Source organism: Chrysemys picta, chromosome 3 (assembly GCF_011386835.1).
Source record: "Chrysemys picta bellii isolate R12L10 chromosome 3, ASM1138683v2, whole genome shotgun sequence".
Lineage (NCBI taxonomy): Eukaryota > Metazoa > Chordata > Testudines > Emydidae > Chrysemys > Chrysemys picta.
Window position 1 is genome coordinate 132,381,722 of NC_088793.1, and position 18,819 is coordinate 132,400,540.

Sequence of the window (18,819 nt, forward strand, 5' to 3'; positions counted from 1 at the left end):
CAAGTTATAACAGGACCACAAAGCCATAAATAGCAGAATTGGTGCAGTGATTCTGGAGGAGGAAGTGGAAGGAAACACAGGTTATTGGGAATCATAGAATAGAATATCAGGGTTGGAAGTGACCTCAGGAGGTCATCTAGTCCAACCCCCTGCTCAAAGCAGGACCAATCCCCAACTAAATCATACCAGCCAGGGCTTTGTCAAACCTGACCTTAAAAACCTCTAAGGAAGGAGATTCCACCACCTCCCTAGGTAACCCATTCCAGTGCTTCACCACCCTCCTAGTGAAAAAGTTTTTCCTAATATCCAACCTAAACCTCCCCCACTGCAACTTGAAACCATTACTCCTTGTTCTATCATCTACTACTACTGAGAACAGTCTAGATCCATCCTCTTTGGAACCCCCTTTCAGGTAGTTGAAAGCAGCTATCAAAATCCCCCCTCATTCTTCTCTTCTGCAGACTAAATAATCCCAGTTCCCTCAGCCTCTCCTCATAAGTCATGTGCTCCAGCCCCCTAATCATTTTCATTGCCCTCTGCTGGATTCTCTCCAATTTATCCACATCCTTCTTGTAGTGTGGGGCCCAAAACTGGACACAGTACTCCAGATGAGGCCTCACCAATGCCGAATAGAGGGGAATAATCACATCCCTCAATCTGCTGGCAATGCTCCTACTTATACAGCCCAAAATGCTGTTAGCCTTCTTGGCAACAAGGGCACACTGTTGCCTCATATCCAGCTTCTCGTCCACTGTAACCCCTAGGTCCTTTTCTGCAGAACTGCTGCCTAGCCACTCGGTCCTTAGTCTGTAGCAGGGAATGGGATTCTTCCATCCTAAGTGCAGGACTCTGCACTTGTCCTTGTTGAACCTCATCAGATTTCTTTTGGCCCAATCCTCCAATTTGTCTAGGTCCCTCTGTAGCCTATCCCTACCCTCCACTGTATTTATCACTCCTCCCAGTTGAGTGTCATCTGCAAACTTGCTGAGGGTGCAATCCACGCCATCCTCCAGATCATTAATGAAGATATTGAACAAAACCGGCCCCAGGACCGACCCTTGGGGCACTCCGCTTGATACCGGCTGCCAACTAGACATGGAGCCATTGATCACTACCCATTGAGCCCAATGTTCTAGCCAGCTTTCTATCCACCTTATAGTCCATTCATCCAGCCCATACTTCAACTTGCTGGCAAGAATACTGTGGGAGACGGTATCAAAAGCTTTGCTAAAGTCAAGGAATAACACGTCCACTGCTTTCCCCTCATCCACAGAGCCAGTTATCTCGTCATAGAAGGCAATTAGGTTAGTCAGGCATGACTTGTCCTTGGTGAATCCATGCTGACTGTTCCTGATCACTTTCCTCTCCTCTAAGTGTTTCTAAATGGATTCCTTGAGGACCTGGCTCCATGATTTTTCCAGGGACTGAGGTGAGGCTGACTGGCCTGTAGTTCCCCAGATCTTCTTTATTCCCTTTTTAAAAGATGGGCACTACATTAGCCTTTTTCCAGTCATCCGGGACCTCCCCCAATCGCCATGAGTTTTCAAAGATAATGGCCAATGGCTCTGCAATCACATCAGCCAACTCCTTTAGCACCCTTGGAGTGCCGTGCATCCGGCCCCAGGGACTTGTGCTCGTCCAGCTTTTCTAAATAGTCCTGAACCACTTCTTTCTCCACAGAGGGCTGGTCACCTCCTCCCCATACTGTGCTGCCCAGTGCAGTAGTCTGGGAGCTGACCTTGTTTGTAAGATAGAGGCAAAAAAAGCATTCAGTACATTAGCTTTTTCCACATCCTCTGTCACTAGGTTGCCTCCCTCATTCAGTAAGGGGCCCACACTTTCCTTGACCTTCTTCTTGTTGCTAACATACCTGAAGAAACCCTTCTTGTTACTCTTAACATCCCTTGCTAGCTGCAACTCCAAGTGTGATTTGGCCTTCCTGATTTCGCACCTGCATGCCTGAGCAATATTTGTATTCTTTTCCCTGGTTATTTGTCCAATCTTCCACTTCTTGTAAGCTTCTTTTTTGTGTTTAAGATCAGCAAAGATTTCACTGTTAAGCCAAGCTGGTCACCTGCCATATTTGCTATTCTTTCTACATATCAGGATGGTTCGTTCCTGCAACCCCAATAAGGATTCTTTAAAATACAGCCAGCTCTCCTGGACCCCTTTGCCCTTCATGTTATTCTCCCAGGGGATCCTGCCCATCAGTTCCCTGAGGGAATCAAAGTCTGCTTTTCTGAAGTCTAAGATCCGTATTCTGCTGCTCTCCTGTCTTCCTTGTGTCAGGATCCTGAACTTGACCATCTTATGGTCACTGCCTCCCAGGTTCCCATCCACTTTTGCTTCCCCTACTAATTCTTCCCTGTTTCTGAGCAGCAGGTCAAGAAGAGCTCTGCCCCTAGTTGGTTCCTCCAGCACTTGCACCAGGAAATTGTCCCCTACACTTTCCAAAAACTTCCTGGATTGTCTGTGTACTGCTGTATTGCTCTCCCAACAGATATTGGGGTGACTGAAGTCCCCCATGGGAACCAGGGCCTGTGATCTAGTAACTTCTGTTAGTTGCCTGAAGAAAGCCTCATCCACCTCATCCCCCTGGTCTATAGCAGACTCCCACCACGGCATCACCCTTGTTGCTCACTCTTCTAAACTTAATCCAGAGACTCTCAGGTTTTTCTGCAGTTTCATACTGGAGCTCTGAGCAGTTATTCTGGGAGATGTGGGAGTCCACATCTCTTGTGCATGCCAGAATAGTTCTCTGCTGGGATTCCTCTACCCCAGCACCTGGAGGTCTCTTGGGACGTAGGTAGGATCAGTGGATTCACAACTACACAGGCTCAACAGCCCAGCCCCTCCCTTTTAATGCAGATTTCAATAGCCACAGACTACGATAGCTCTGAAGCTGTAGGAGCAGTCCCAGAATGGCTACACTGCTATGCTGCAGACTGGGGATAAGGAAGAGTTAAAAGTCCCTTGACTACAGAAGTCCTAGCGTATAGTCTGCTCTCAACTCAAGCTCCAGCTATTTGGCCTGAGATTCTCCCTCTTTATTTTCAATGAGCTTTTCATTAGTCCACAAAAAATAACTTTGGGACAGTTGAAAGTAAAAGGGCAGTTGCAGGGCTAGTGGGCTCCCTCACCATCCCATGAAAAACAATGCCATGCCCAAGTAACTTTCAGGTCCTTCCCTCTGGGCACTGTTTATCAACTCAGATACAGAACTTAAGCAAAACATCACAACAAAGCACGGGCTACAGTTTCCAGAGGCTTTCTCCCTTTGCCTCTGTCAGTGCTGAGAAGAGGACATGCCTTCCCTTTAATCCCTCCTGCTTCAGGGCCTACTGCAGGCACCCATGTCCCTTCTGCAGCTCTCTCATCTCTCTATAGAAAACACCTGACATCCTCCCGGCTGAGTCTGAAAAGGGCTGCTGGTACCAGGACCTTAAAGGGACAAACCATCCTGTTACAGCATTCCACTAAGCTAACACTGTTCCTAGCACGGCAACACAGGCATCTTTGCAAAGTCTCCTCTGAATGCCCAACATCGCATTCATTTTTAAAACAAGTTTTAGAACAATAGTTATGCCTCATGACCCTTCTCCCCCAGCCTGGTCCTGAAGTTCTCCGGGTGCTGTTCAACAGGATATATAAAAACATTTGAATATTATCATAAAACCACCTTTGTGAACTTTTATACAAAAATCCCAAACCATGGCGCATAACAGATAAAGGGATGGGAGAACACTGGGAAGCGGGAGTAATCAACACGGGTCATTCTAAAACCAATTTGAGAAAAAAAACACATTGTTTAGGTGCTGTTCTGAAGTGGCATGATGGCCACTCTGTATTTCAGACAATGAGGAGGGTTCATATCCTAGACCCTGCAAAAGCATGCTCACTTGCTGACATAATACATGAGGGTGAGATCCATAAAAGGCCGGTAGGCAAGGCCAGATAAGCAATAGGACAAAGCTGAAAGTTCAGACCTACCCCAATATGTTTTAATTACAGCCCCAAAGACAGCTCTAAGTATAAAGTAGCTATTACTGGCTGATAAGAAAAACACACCATAGCGGGTATTTTCCTTTTCCTTATAGATATCCTTACAACATGGTCGCTTCCCCTCCCCCGTTTAGATAAAATTAAAAAAAAAAAACTGCATGCCTTGACATCTCTAAAACAGATTAGCACATTTCTTACTCGTCACATGTCTCTTTCACAGCTAGAATCAGCTTTGTAGCCTCCAGCACTGAAAAGTCTAAATGTCTAAAAATAAGAATTTACTTACTGAGCATTAGAAATACAATCATAATTTGATGTCTGATATCGAGTATTTCCTTCCTTCTGACTGCCAGCCTTTAAATAGCAGGATCTAATTTCCCCTTTAAAAACATAAAAGTATCAGTTAAGTGATGTAAATTATTTATTTACACCTACAATTTAGTAGCAATCTGGTTTTCTCGGTCAAAAAAAAGTATCTGTAAACCAAATGTTCTAACTGCTTCTTTATATTTATGATTGGCAGTGTGGACGTGTTTTAAAACATCATAGAACAAACACATGTTAAAATAAACACTGGAAAACCGGAGACAAAGCCACAAAAATACAGATATTAAGGGCAAAATTCTGTTCCCTGTTGTAAGAGCAGAGTAAGAGAGCTCTGTGCAAATGAAGAAATGGACTCCTGCCCCAATCTAAACATAGGGGGGCCTGATCTGACAGTACCTTAAATACTGTGTAGCCATTCATAGGTGTGCAAGGTAACTGTAAAACATTACCAGAAGTGTAAAAGAGTGAAGCATTCTGATTTGTTCATGTTTGCAGAAGTGTAGATGACAGGTACATGGCAGTGGAGAATTAGACGAAAGGTGGGTAGCCATGGTCTACTGCTTGTCCCATCCCCACCGCCTACCTATCATACACACAGGGCAGTGATCCTCCAGTGAATAAGCACACTACTCCCCTGACCTGTTCACAGCTACCCTCCCATGCACATGCGGAACAAGGGTCCACAGCATGCAAGAGGCTGCAGTGGTGCTACACAGGAGTGGAAGGGGAGAAAGGACAGGATCCCAGGAGCCATGAAACCCAGCTACATGGGAGCTTCTTTTGTGCTTCTTGGAAGGGCGAGTTGATGTGAGCCTAAGTGACTTGTGGATCTGCTACTACAGAAATGCACTTGGCCAGTACCCACAAGGCAGATGGCATTGGAACACAACAGCCAGTAGAACTATTTCAGCCCAAAGCCTAGAGTAGCTGTGGAGTGGCCCTACTGTTCGGTGTGGCCTGTAGTCCCCAGGGAGTTCCCTACACCAAAGTCAGGTACTGATGGGGAAAGGAGTCCATTCAATATCCTGGAGCGGGTAGCAGACCAACATTCTGAATGAAGGCAGCCCCATTATGATGGGAGATGGCTGCCATCTAAACCATCACCTATTCACACTCAGCTTAAAGATCTGACAGCAAGGGATGGGAACCTTTTGGCCAAGCACATTGGCGCAATTCCCTACTCAGACAAGAAGTTCTATGGGATCTTCAGCATCCACAAAAAACACACTAGACATGTCTTTTAAGGTATCATCAGAAAAATACACTCAACTCCACAGTGAATGTCAGACAAATACAGGTCAGAGATAACTTCTGAGTTTTCTTTAGAAATCTCTCCTCATGGTTTAATAGTTACAGCTGCATAAACTTACCATGCTCATCTATGAACACATGCATCGCGTCCACAGATATTTCATCTTGCATTGAAGCCTCAGGTCCACTTATAACTTGCAAGACAGAACTATCTTGCTGGGAAGTTACCCGGTAGATTATCTGCCTTTGCCTGTTGCCCTGGTAACTTGACACAAAAATGTTTCAAAACTACTATGAGGAACTTTTTTCTTGTTCTCAATAAAACAGAGAGAGAGAGAGGTTAATTAAAAGTTTACGTCAATTCTACTCAATATAACAGAACAGCTCGCATCATCATGCGTTTGAAGTACAAAAAATATAAAGTAACTGCCCTTACTGTGCTGTAAATTGGGCAGGCTCTGGTAGCACTGGACTAGCACTAGCCCAATCTTGACTTTGTACATCTGATCTTTCCTGTTTAGAAACATGCTTGTAGTGCTTTTCTGTTTCCAGCATTTCTTCTTTTCTCTCTGTTGTATGGCTATCTGAAAGATACGTGAATAAAGAAGGGAGACGTTCTACACAGATCACTGTAAAGAGTTCTGTTCATTTACTTCAGAACAAGAGCATTTTTAAGGAGAAGTTGTCCAAAGACACAGTGCTCAATTGGCCTCCATTGGTGAAAAACAAATTAGTTAGGGTGAATAGAGTAAACTGCTTAGAGGAGGATTATTGAGTTGTTTTTTGGCACAAGTTACCTTGTATTGTGCTTCTATGTAGCCTGAACCTCCCTGAACTGGAAATCTCTTAATTTCCAGACCATTATGTGTAGGAAATTTTTTAAAAGGGCCCATTTTTTGAAAATATGGCAGAAGTGTCAAAAGTATTTAGAAAATCAAAGTTTTTACTCCTTAGTCAAACAGTCCCATTTGAAAATAAATCTGTGCATTTCCTGTTTAACTAGTGATTTAAATTGCACTTTAAGCACAAAATCTCACCCTAGTTTAACTATGCAGCTGATACAGTGTTCCATAATCTCATAACTATACTCCAACAGGGGACAAGAGGCTGCAGAAGCCTAATTAAATCCATTTTCCCTAGGGAGTTATGGTTGTTCAAGGATTAAGAATAACTGATAGCCAACAAAAAGGTTATATTAATCTAATTGGTCCCACACTGCCTAATGCTTGCTCGAGGGCTGAAACAATTAACAAGATTTTTTGTTTGATGATTTAATGGCTTGAAGGGGGAAAAAAGTCTCACTCTTTTCCATTCCAGGTCTCAAGTCTTTCAATTCTCTTTCCCCTGAAGTGGTGAAGATTAATAATAAATAAAAATGAATGGCAATTCTTAGTGCTCCTACCACTAGAAAGATATGCCAGGAGGGTCTGCAGTGGGATTTTAGTACAATGATTCCTGCTGATTTCTCTCCACAGAAGTTACTTGTACTTTCAACTTTTGAATGGAGGTAACATATGGGGGGGAAATGGTTCTTCAGTCTCTGCCAATTAATAAACATTATTCTGATGACTCAAATGACAGCTCAATTTATCCTCTAAATTTTGGTAGTCTAGTTAACATTAAAATCTTCATCTTTTTTCCTCCCCACATCTCTTCTGCGTGTTAAGACTCCCCCTTTGTCAATGATGTAATTTACAAATGCAGAAAGTATTACTGATTTTTGCAAAAACTAACGAATGCATTTACAGTCTGGATTGAAAATCATTACTGTTTACAAACTGACTTCTAGCAAAACATTCTCATGATCTGTTTTTACATGTTGCACCCTGGAGCTAGTTCAGTCAATAATGCAATATTCGAATATAATTTGTCAACTAATCTACATTTTGTAGGGTTACCATATGTCCAGATTTTCCCGGACATGTCCGGATTTTTGGGACTCAAATCCCCGTCCGGGGGGAAATCCCAAAAAGCCGAACATGTCCGGGAAAATCCGGCGCCGCTGGGCCGGGGGCCGGCGGTGCTGGGCGGCCGGGGGGCGCGCCGGACCGGCGGTGCTGGGTGGCTGGGGGGCGCGCCGGGCCGCCGGGGACCGGCGGTGCTGGGCGGCCGGGGGGGCGCTGGGCCGGGGCAGGCGGTGCTGGCCCGGGGCCGGCACCCCAGGGCCCGAGCCGAGCCAGCCAGACACTGGGGCCGGCCGCCGGAGGGGGCCAGACTGGGCTGCGCCTCCTCGCCCTACCCCCCCAGCTTACCTGCTGCCTGCTTCCTGCTTCAGGCTTCCCGCGAATCAAATGTTCGCGGGAAGCAGGGGAGGGGGCGGAGTTGGGGCGGGGACTTTGGGGAAGGGGTGGAGTTGGGCGGGGCGGGGCTGGGGCAGGACCAGGGCCCCATGGAGTGTCCTCTTTTTGGACACTCAAAATATGGTAACCCTACATTTTGTTTTTCATGGTTTTCATTGAGCAAACTGCTAAACACAGACTTTAAACAAATATTATTTGTCACATGAGAAACAAGAGGATGCCAAAATTCAAAAATAAAAATGACTGATAAAAAAAAACATAAAAAGGCAACAGACAATCTAGTAGAGTTTACATTTCAGTAAGTACTTGCTTACCTGGAAATGTACTTCCTCTGACTCAAATCCACTAGGATGGAGCTGCTGAGATTTATTGCTAAATCAAGCTCAGGAAAAAAATTCTCATCACTTGTGCAGAGATAACTAAGGCCTGGTCTGCACAGTTTTTATGCCCATATAACTATTTCAGTTAAGAGTGTGACATTTTATCTGTATACGTATAGGGGTTTAACCCTCTAGTGTGGATGCAGATATACACATTCCTTACACTGGTATAGCTTATTCCCCTTCCCTTTGGGAATAACCTATGCCTCTGTAAGTACTATTATACTAGTATAACTGCATCCACACTAGAGGGTTTGTACAGCTTTAACTACACCAGTATAGTTAAACTGGTACAATTTTTGCATATAGACAATTCAGCTGTCTGACACAATGTGATTGTCTCAATATTTTGTCTGTTGTCTTATTGTCTTGGCTAATTTTAAATGAAATCTATTGCTGCTGTGATCAGCTAAAATATTTCTCTGAATTCTGCTTTTTCCATTTTAGATTGTTGTGCCAGGGTTTCTTCTGTTTATGCTCCATCTGCCCCTAGCCCAGTCTTATAGGTTTAGTTTTGTCCTCAATTGAATGCAAACTGAAATGCCACTGCTCCTATACATTTTCATTTTGTTTTGTTTCATTGATGGTTTTTAAAATAAAATGGAAGTAAAATTCAAATAAAAAAATCATTTCAAATAAAAAAAATCAAATAAATATTTCAATATTTTCAGTTTTTTTGAGGGGGAGCAGTTTGAACAGAAATGTTTTGGCAAAGTCATTATGAATTCATGAATCTGCATTTTTTGGCAAAAAAAAGTTTAGTCTGAAAAAATTTGCCCAGCTCCACTAATAATATGTTTTAAATTTAAGCAACAATTCTAATACCTAAATAATATTAAGACTAAAGCCCATCTGATTTGTAATCTGTATATTATCTTACAGACTTGCACTTGTCTATTCTGGGTCTCATATATTCTATAATTCCTCTGATGCAGAATCTATTCCTTTCAGGAGAATTGCACTCTGGAATATAAACTTTCATTTAAAAAATGATACCTTTCTAGCCCATATGGTTTCAAAGATAATTTTGTAAATGTAAGGCCATCTTAAACCAGTGCAGTGTCGACTGTACAGAGTAGAAAATAATAGTTCTGAGATATGTGTGAAATGTTCAGAGTGTACACTCTGAGGCCTAAAGATGACATTTTAATTGACAATAGTCTTAATTATTTCACTGTTGATCATTTCAGCAGAAACATCTAGCTAATACGCTTTTCCCGCAATCCCAAACTGCCTTGAAAGGTTCAAAAAAAGACATTTAAAAAATGTACGTGAGGCTGAGGCAGAATATCCTCCACAGCAGAATCCCGGGATCTTGCTGCAGAATTTTGGTCCAACTTTCTGAGGAGTACGTGAGATCTTAAGTCTGGTCCTCTAGTAATGCTGCAAGGTGCGCAGTGTGACAGTGTACAAAACCACATTTTGTTCCTGCTAGCGGGGAGCAACTTATTTGCATCATATCCTGGGGTGAAATCCTGGCTCCACTGATGTCAATGGCAAAACTCCACTAAAGTTAATGGCAAGACATTAAATAGGGGCAGAATTTCACCCTGTAGTGTGTTTTATTGAATATATGTGTATGCAGGGGCTGTGGGGCCCTGGCATTTAAAGTGGCAGGGCATAGATCAGCTCATTCTGCCTGGCCCTCCTCTTCTCCTTTCAGGAGCCCTCTCTCTCTCAGCAGTAGCTTGACCCCCCCCAGGTCCATGAGACTTATGTCCACCACATTTTTTTAATCATTAGGCTTCTGTATGAGATCAAAGCACTGAAATAATATAGTTGGTGATTAGGGTAGCTTGGTGAACCTGACATCCATATGTATAATGGCAATTTTAAGGTTTTAGATCTGATTTTTCTTTAGTTTTGCCTCTAGATACCCAAATATGCTTATCTCTTCAAAGTTGCCATTCCTAAGCATAAGTTTAAAAATCAACAGAGGCAGGATTGTCTTTGTGGCGAGTACCTTTTGCAAACCTCAGATAAAAGAGTCTTCAAAAGTAAAAGAGATTCAGGGCAGTCTGCACTACCACTTAATTCAATCTAATTTATGTCGCTCAGGAGTGTGAAAAAAGACACCCCTATGAGCGACACAAGTTACAGCAACTTACATTGTCCACACCAGTGGTACGTCGGTGGGAGATGCTCTCCCGCCAACATAGCTTCTGCCTCTCGCAGTGTGGAGTAATTATGCTGATGGGAGAGCGCTCTCCCATTGGCATAGAGTGTTTTCACCAGACACACTACAGTGGTGCAGCTGCATCAGTGCAGCTGTGCTGATGTAGCACTTCTAGTGTAGACCTGCCCTCAGTCACAATGGTGAATAGGTTTGTAAAAACACTTAGCTCATAAACAGCACTGCTCATAAATAGCTCATAAACCAGTAAATCTCCAAGTGCTTTACAAAGAAGGTCAGAATCATTACCATATTTTACCAATGGGGAAACTGAGGCACACAGAGATGTGACTTGCCCAAGATCACCCAGCAGACCAGTGGCAGAGCTAAGAATATAACTCAGGTTTCCAGAGTCCCAGTCGAGTGCTCTGTTCACTAGACTTGACCGGCAATCTAGAACACATGATGAGTATCTCCAAGTTAGCTCCCAATTTCCTCACAGGCATCAGCAAGAGTTGCCATCATATTTTGAACTTAAATATTAAAATCTGAAAATGTCTTTAAAATAATTACAATTTTTTCTAACACCGGGATAATTTTTTGAGCCCCAGAAGAACAAAGTCAACATTGTGGTTTGTGCACTGCACTACATGACGAGTAGAGTTAGTCAAATTTCTGTTTTGTGGTAAATGTTGACCTTTAAAAATTTGATTGGAATGAAAGCAAATATTTTCAATATTTTCCATGTGATGGAATTTCTGAACATTTTCAGATTTGGAAAATTTTGTTTTGGAATTTCAAAATTTCATTCAAATTTTATTTTATGGGGCAGTTATATTATTTTTATTATTTTGTTTCATAACTTAGTGACTAAGTATCAAACTGTTTCACTACAACATAAACTGGAGACACTGATCTAGAAAATAACTGTCGCAATCAGTACTAAATAGCATTTACCCTTAATGTTAAAAATAAAATGAAAATAATATAACATTGCAACTACAATTTTATGTCTTATTATGACACATCAGTAGCAGTGCATAATATTCACTGATGTTTCATGAAAAGAGGTAAAATAATAATATAAAAATGATAAAACATAATAATTCTTATTTTTTTTTTTAATTTTTCCAACACAACCATTTTCCTAAATGAAAATGTTTTCCATTTCTATTCCAAACTATTTTCCCCCCACAGGAATTTTAGTGAAAAGCAATATAATTTTACAAAAAACTTCAGTTTCACTGAAACAGCTTTTTCCAAACTGTTGGAAAATTTTTGACGTTTTCCAACCTGTTCTAATGATGAGAACATTTTTTTTTTAATTTGCTTCTACACCATCTAAATTCAGGCAAAACAGTTCTTTTTTGTGTTCTTCTGTCTTAATTCCCACCATTCCTACAGCTGTTCTTGTTCCCTGTGTGATATACCATCAACCGTGTTAGAAGACGGAATACAAATGCTTCCGGCCTGCAAAAATTTGACGTACACCAAGTTCACCAACTCTTACTCAGCTACAGACTTGTCAGAGGAGCCATCAGCAAGTACAGTAATAAACCTAATTTTCTATATGCATTTCTGAGATGCGTTCCTAGGACACTTTTCAGTTGCCTCTATAAAGCCTTTCCCTGTAGAGGTATCAAGAGTTTGATCCAAGATTAAAGCCACTATTGGCCTGCAATGTAGAGCATTTCAAGATCTCTAAAACCCCAAATCATGTTTAGCAATGGTGTAAGTGGCGTTAAACAAGGTTTATAGCTCCTCATGTTGCATTTTACTGAGCAGTCTAGTGCTAAGAGCTTCTTGTGGACAAACAGATACATTTTCTGCTCCAACGCATTTAACATGAGGAGAAGTGTGGGCATGCACATATAAGGAATCAGATCTAGAGCTCTTACACCCACTTACAAGAGGACTTTCCCAATAAAAAACTTCTCATGCTTTCTGCAAATTACACAAAACACATAATCTTTCTTTCAAGAAATTCCTGAATATTTAGCTTTCCAGGATTTCTGGAAACCGCATATACATTCGTATATGTCCAAGTTAATCACATTCCTTAACCTATTCCTCTGTGCCATGTTCTTCATGTTCATTGAGCCAGGGGCTTCAGTATTATTCTTTGCCAATTAGGGTGAGTTTTGTTGTTTTTTATTTAAACCTAAAAAAACGCCAATCAAGTGGCTTGACTTGTTCCAGACATTTTTCTCATATACAAAAAACCAACCACTTCTCTGTGTGTATAATTTTTATTCAAATATGTTTTAAAATATATTGTATACATTGCAAATTAGCTCTTCCTGCTTGGCCCAGGAAGTATAACTAGTAATTGCAAGACTAACAAATTAGAAAGAGGCCATCTCATTCCTAAAATCAAATTGTGTTTTGCAGAAGAAGCAAATAATCAGATTATAATGTATAGTTTAGTTTATTTTAGTACACAGCATACTCTTGCTTGGCTGGAAAATTAAATTTGCTTTGAACTACCTTCCTTTGAACTACCTGACTATAATTGAAAACCTCAGACTCATTCTCTACCTTCTCCAAGAACTCCATAAATCTGATCAGAGCACTAACAGACACCAGACTCTAACTGAGGCTTATATCAGGCTTACTCAATAATGTATTTTTCCCTGGTCCCACTCCTACTTCTTCCAAGGCATTACTTGTGTGGATGACATCAACTAGGCCCATCCACCTCCTTTTTGACTATCAGCTCAGCCTCTCTTCCCCATTCGGTCTCCTCCCCTCTGACTTACCTAAATTCTATTGCTCTGCTTAGCCATTAGCCAACTTTTGAGGCAGCTGAGGTCTTTTTACTCCACTTCCACTCACCCCCTCTGGCCACGCTCTCTTCTGTCAGACAACTTGATTCTGCCGTGTTGGAGATCACCAAACTCTCACCCTGCCTCCCCTGTTGTTCTTGTCCAGCCAGCATGAAACCTGAAACTAATTATTAACTGTTTTACCTAGGAGCCCTAGTCATGGACCAGGACTCCATTGTGGTAGGCACCACACATACACAGATTAAAAAGATGATCCTTGCTCCAAAAGGCTTACCAGGAAAGCACTTCTATTTGTCCTGGACAAAAGGATTTTCCAAGCCTGAGCTATGTACCGTGGCCTGAGATTGGAAAATAGGTGTGCTCTCACTTTCTAATCATACCTTTTATATAAATCACAACAACAGGGAACTTCCCTAACTGTGGGAAAGACAATAACAATCTGCTTACCTATTCAACATAAGAAAAATACTGCTGGAGAATTTATTAGAATCAAAATCCAGTGATTTAGACTTCTGAATTAGGCTTGTTACAAATAGGCTAGTGAATGAATAATAAAATCAGGTCTGATTTGTTGATGTAAGGATATTTATTTTGTATGTTTTGACATGTGATGTTGACAATGTGTGTTAATGGCATATAAAGCTTTAACTTTTTGAATCTTGATACCTATGGTCATTAAATAATTCCCCCCCACACACACCCCGCAATTACCTGCAACTGTGAAAATTTAAATTGATTAAAAAAATGCTTAAAAATAAACATCCATATTATCCATCAAAATTATAAAAAATTTTGTAAGTTATCCATCAAAATTATAAAAAATACAGCCTAAAAATACTGTATCCAAATGAACATTTAAGACCTCCTCCAAATAATAAAGCCCACAAATAACTTGCAGGAAATCTAATTGGGGACAGGCTAGGGAAGGCAAAGGACCAGTTGTTTAGACTAGCCTGAGAAGCAGCATATTAATCAATGGGAGCCAAAGGGGAAGAAAATCAATTGAACAACGTGGTGCTGTGGAGGCGAGGTCAGAGAGGATGTACTGAGGGGCTAGTGGACAGAGAATGGAGTGATGCTCTAGGGTAGGAAGTGACAAAAATGGAATGGATCTTTAACCTGATTGGGGGTGCAGAGGGGGTGAGTGTGGATTGGGAACAGAATCAATGGCAGAATGGGTTGGGGAATGTAAAAAAGTTGATTAGGGACAAAGAATAGACTGATGGGATTGGGATCTATAGAAGCTACATGAAAGATGAGCAGAGAACTGAATGGAGAGGCTTGGGAGGAAGGGCCGAGAATGGACTGATAGTGCTGGAGATGAACAGTAAAGAAATAGATGGAGGGGACAAGAGAAGAGTATAGGAAAGGGAGTGAGAGCAGGGAATGGAAAGTAGCATGGAGTGAACAGAAAAGGGGAGAGTAAATAAGAATAGAAGAAGGGGAATGAAACAAAACTGATAACGTAACATGGAATAGAAAAGGTTAGAACTGCAGTGAGAGATGGAGAAAAATGAGGGTAGGATTTAATGAGCATGATAGAGTCAGAAAAATGAAAAGGTGGAAGATAATTACAGGAGGAATAGGATACAAAGGAAGAAGAAAGCAAGTCAAGTGGATATCGTATGGCAAAATGTTTTATAAAGTCAATCAGGTATATGTGTGTTGGACCTCTTTTGTGGGATGTAGAATGTTTGCAGTTAGTCATGGGAATCCATATTTCCTACTGTACACATGGAGAAGGGGGATAACTTTTTTTAAAAAAATGTTAACACTGTTTTATTAGAATATTTTAATACATCTCTTGTGTTTTATGGGAAAGACATAAGTGCATTTTGGTTGCATGCTTTTTGGGTATCTTCATAGAATACAATTTACCATGGATTCCAAACAAATAAGAGGCAGGCTTCCTAGGATTTGTTTGTTTTGGTTAAAGTCTTCTAAAATATGTGAAATTGCATTTGGTAGTTCAGACCTTGCTCTGAGAGGATCATGGAGCCTCTCCACTGTATTTTGTCTTACATCTCCACAACACATAACCCTCCCCCCTTAGTTTTGTTTAGCTAGATATAAGGCTAGATTTAGTTATTATTTTATAGAAAGCAAGGTGCCAAAACAATTAGAAACAACACACCTATACATTGCGTTGGGAGGCACTGGGATAGAGAAGAGAGATAGCAGAGCTAGTTGTGGGTGAGGAGCCAAATATTCTTATATATGGGAAACAGAATATACAGCTTTGGTTTTATGTCATGGGTAGAGCAGTAGAAAAATTCTCAAATTATTTAAACAAAAAAAGCTTTTGACTAAATGGAATTTTTCGTGCGAAAGTTCCAGTTTTCATCAAAATTTTGGTGGCTTTCACTGAAAACTGAAGACTTTTCTGTTATAAAAAAATGAATATTTTTAGTTTTCAGAAATTGAACTACCAACAAATTTTCAGTTTTCAGCTTCCAAAAGATATAAATATTTTGATGTAAACCTAAAAACGTGTGTGAATTTTTTTTCAAGGTTATTAAAATACAACTAAAGCTGGTCAGGAAATGTAGGGATCTGGGGTTTGGGTTTGATTTTTAATATACATAAGTGACTCTGGCTCTTTTAAATATGTGTATATATTTAAGAAGTCCTCATATGCATCTGATGGAAAGAGTATGAGAGGGAGTGGCACAGCAATTTTGCAGGTTTTGGTAAACATGTATTGGTATTCTAACAGAACCAAGCTTGCCCCATGCAGGTTATTCCAATGTAGAAGTCCAGCTAAATACCAGCTGAATGCTTACTTTACTTAGCTCAAATCTTTTGCTTTGAAGTGTTCAAAAGCCTTCTAAAACTACAGGAAACTGCACCAGGTATTTTTTATGACAGGACCTTATCCCCACCCTTTTTTAGCACTTCTCCAAGTTGGATTTGGCTAACTTTTTATGGACCTGAGATTAAATCACCATAAACAAAGTAGGTAGGAGTCTGGCAATCTTTGATTTTCTTATTCCAAAAGAATAGTTTTAAAATATCATATCATACCATACCTCCACCAAACCCATCATCTTTTGTAGTCTCTGTTTTGATATTGGACTGATTTGACGCTGTCACCTTTGCGGTATTAATGGATTCCAGCAGGGAGACAAATTCCAGGAAATTAGATTCATTGGGTATTTGTCCTTCTTTAGCTTCTAAGTCAGATTTAGAAGTTGGCAAGGTCTTTTCTTTATCACTGATTATCTCCATGGAATTCTTACTTAAAAAGATGTCTGTCCCACTGTCTACGCTCAGCACTCGAATGTGTCTCTTTTCATGGGCAGTTTTATAAGACAGAGGATCAAGGTTCTGTTGAATTTCTTTAGAATTGGAAGTGGTGACCAGCAAATTCTCTGAAGCATTCTCCAGATTTGGACCTAAACGAGTGTTAGTTTCTGAATGGTTATTTGCAGGATAGCTATGGTCCTTTACTGCGTTGTCCAGATCACCAGACTCATAGCCAGAACACTGGTTGGATGATGCATCGACCTTTAAACGTTCTGGGGTTCTTTCACTTTCACTGGCTTCCAGATGAACATTACCTCCACCATCATCAGACAATTCAAAAGTTATAACCGGAATTTTGATCTGTTCGTTATTTTTTTGACTGTGGAGATCTGCTATAGCTACACCAGAGTCTGGGTTTGAGCTAGTTTTCTCAGTACCTGACACCTTCAGATGGAGAGAACCTTCTAAATCACTCATTGTATTTGGTGTACTACTCATTGTAATAACTATTTTAATGGGTTCATGTAAATTAAGTTGGTCTCCAGGCAGAGAACTGTCAACAAGAGCAATAGCAACCTCACCATCTGAATAATCAAGATCTTCATTGGTGTTATCAACATGAAAAGAAATTTCCACAGGCCCATCGGTCTCTTTGGTTGCAATTGTATTACACTGTGGGCAGTTATGATTAAAGCTTTCATGGGGTGATCCATCTGGGAATTTCTCTCTTTTGTAACTTTTTGGATTACTTAAATGCTCTGAAATAATAACTGAATTTTCACTGCCCCATTGCTCAAAAGAAATGCCAGTTCTTAAAATGTCATACTGTGACAGAGAGAGATTTGACAACTTTTTAACCAGATCTTTGTCCATGAGAATATCTTCTGATCCAAAGTAGGCGGAAGGGTGCAGCTTCTCTTCTTTTTCATTTGTTCCATTACTGATAAATGTCTCCATAGCTGCTGGTTTTGCTACTATTGCCGATGTGGTAGAATCTGACATATGGGCTGTGGAAATAGGTAACATATCCGCTTTGATATAGGGTGAGGTAGATAAAACTGGTGGTGAAGCCTGGTCTTCTAACATTGTTACCCCTAATAAGAACATACATATGAGTGAGGTCGCACAAACAAAAGTCATTATGCATTATAGATGTCAATATTCCTATGCATCAAAACCAGCCTGCAGAGCTAAGGAAACATGGAAATACAGAACAAAATAGTTGATAACTTTAGACAGAAATTTACTATGGAATGTAACAATTGTTCTCTGCTAACTGACTTTCACAATTTTTTGCATCTAGCTAAGAAATTAGGAAGATAATTTTCTTGTTTAGGAATTGTATGAAAAAGAGATTTTTATTTTAATTACCTGGAAATATGGTTCTTACTCATGTGAGCAATAAGATAAGGGTTTGCAGGCTCAGGCCCAATCTCAGGGTGAAAGGGGCCTTTACAATATGTTAGTGTTGCAGTTCTACTCTAGGTCAGGTTCCCTCAAAAATCAAGAGATAGTAGCAGCAGCAGCGTATACATTTTAAAAAACAAAATAAAATAAAATAAAAATCACAAGAACCCAAACAAACAAAAACAATCTACCAAACCCAAACATTACACTGCACACACAATTCTCTCCCTGGGGACACGATGATAGAAAGAAGGAACCAGTGTAACAGATATTAGTCATGTCACCTCATGCACTGCAGGAATCGTCACAGATACTACAGTGATGAGGGTGGTGTAAGAACCTATGCAGAATGGAATTCTGGAACTTGTCGTTCATGGACCATTGGAACTGAAGGCACACTAAGGCATGCTGGGAATGCTGTCAGAGTGAATGAGAAGAACCAGAGACTTTAAGGGAGCAGGATGCGTTGCTGAGTCTCTCCAGGCAAACAGCTCAGGAGAGTCTTTGGTGGAGACAAGGGAAGAAGCAAAACTGGTAGTGATTCTGCAGGCTGAGTTGAGCTGAAAGGGGCCAGGCTATGGAGGAGCAACCAGGAGATGGAAGACCTGGGAAGAAGCCAGAGGGGCAGGTGGAGAGAAGGACCAGGAACTCCATGGAAAAGAGAGTTCTATGGACTTTGTTACTGAGACATGGGTTGGATAAAGCTGGGGAGCTAGTAACAGAGGGTTCTGAAGTAGCAGGGGAAAGGTGGTGGTAGGCTAACGAGCCAGAAGTAGCCAAGGGCAAGAAGAGGCCATGATCAAAGGAAGTGTAGAGGGTTTGGGGTGTGAGCTGACCACTAGCTTTCTGCTTTGGGGTCCATGGCAGAGGGCTTCCAAGAGAGAGTGGGAGAAAGTCCCCTTCACTCCCCTTAATCAAAGTGCACAAGGTGCATAGACCCTTAAGGAAGGGCTGTGGCCCAGAGCAGGTGAAAGGCAGGGGATGGGAAACTAGTTTTGGGACTTTCC

The 18,819-nt window shown here is 41.1% G+C and overlaps 1 protein-coding gene across 4 annotated transcripts in view; it reads right to left on the reverse strand.

Annotated features, from left to right (window-relative positions):
* Positions 1-18,819, reverse strand: part of PCNX2 (pecanex 2) — a 247,386-nt gene that overhangs the window by 211,331 nt on the left and 17,236 nt on the right. For all 4 annotated transcript variants that reach the window (XM_065589023.1, XM_065589022.1, XM_065589025.1 and 1 more), the window contains exons 5-8: positions 16,189-17,499; positions 6,017-6,164; positions 5,700-5,845; positions 4,289-4,382 (exon numbers count right to left, since the gene is read on the reverse strand). In XM_065589023.1, coding sequence (XP_065445095.1) covers positions 4,289-4,382; positions 5,700-5,845; positions 6,017-6,164; positions 16,189-17,499 — 1,699 coding nt within the window. The remainder of the gene's footprint in view (positions 1-4,288; positions 4,383-5,699; positions 5,846-6,016; positions 6,165-16,188; positions 17,500-18,819) is intronic.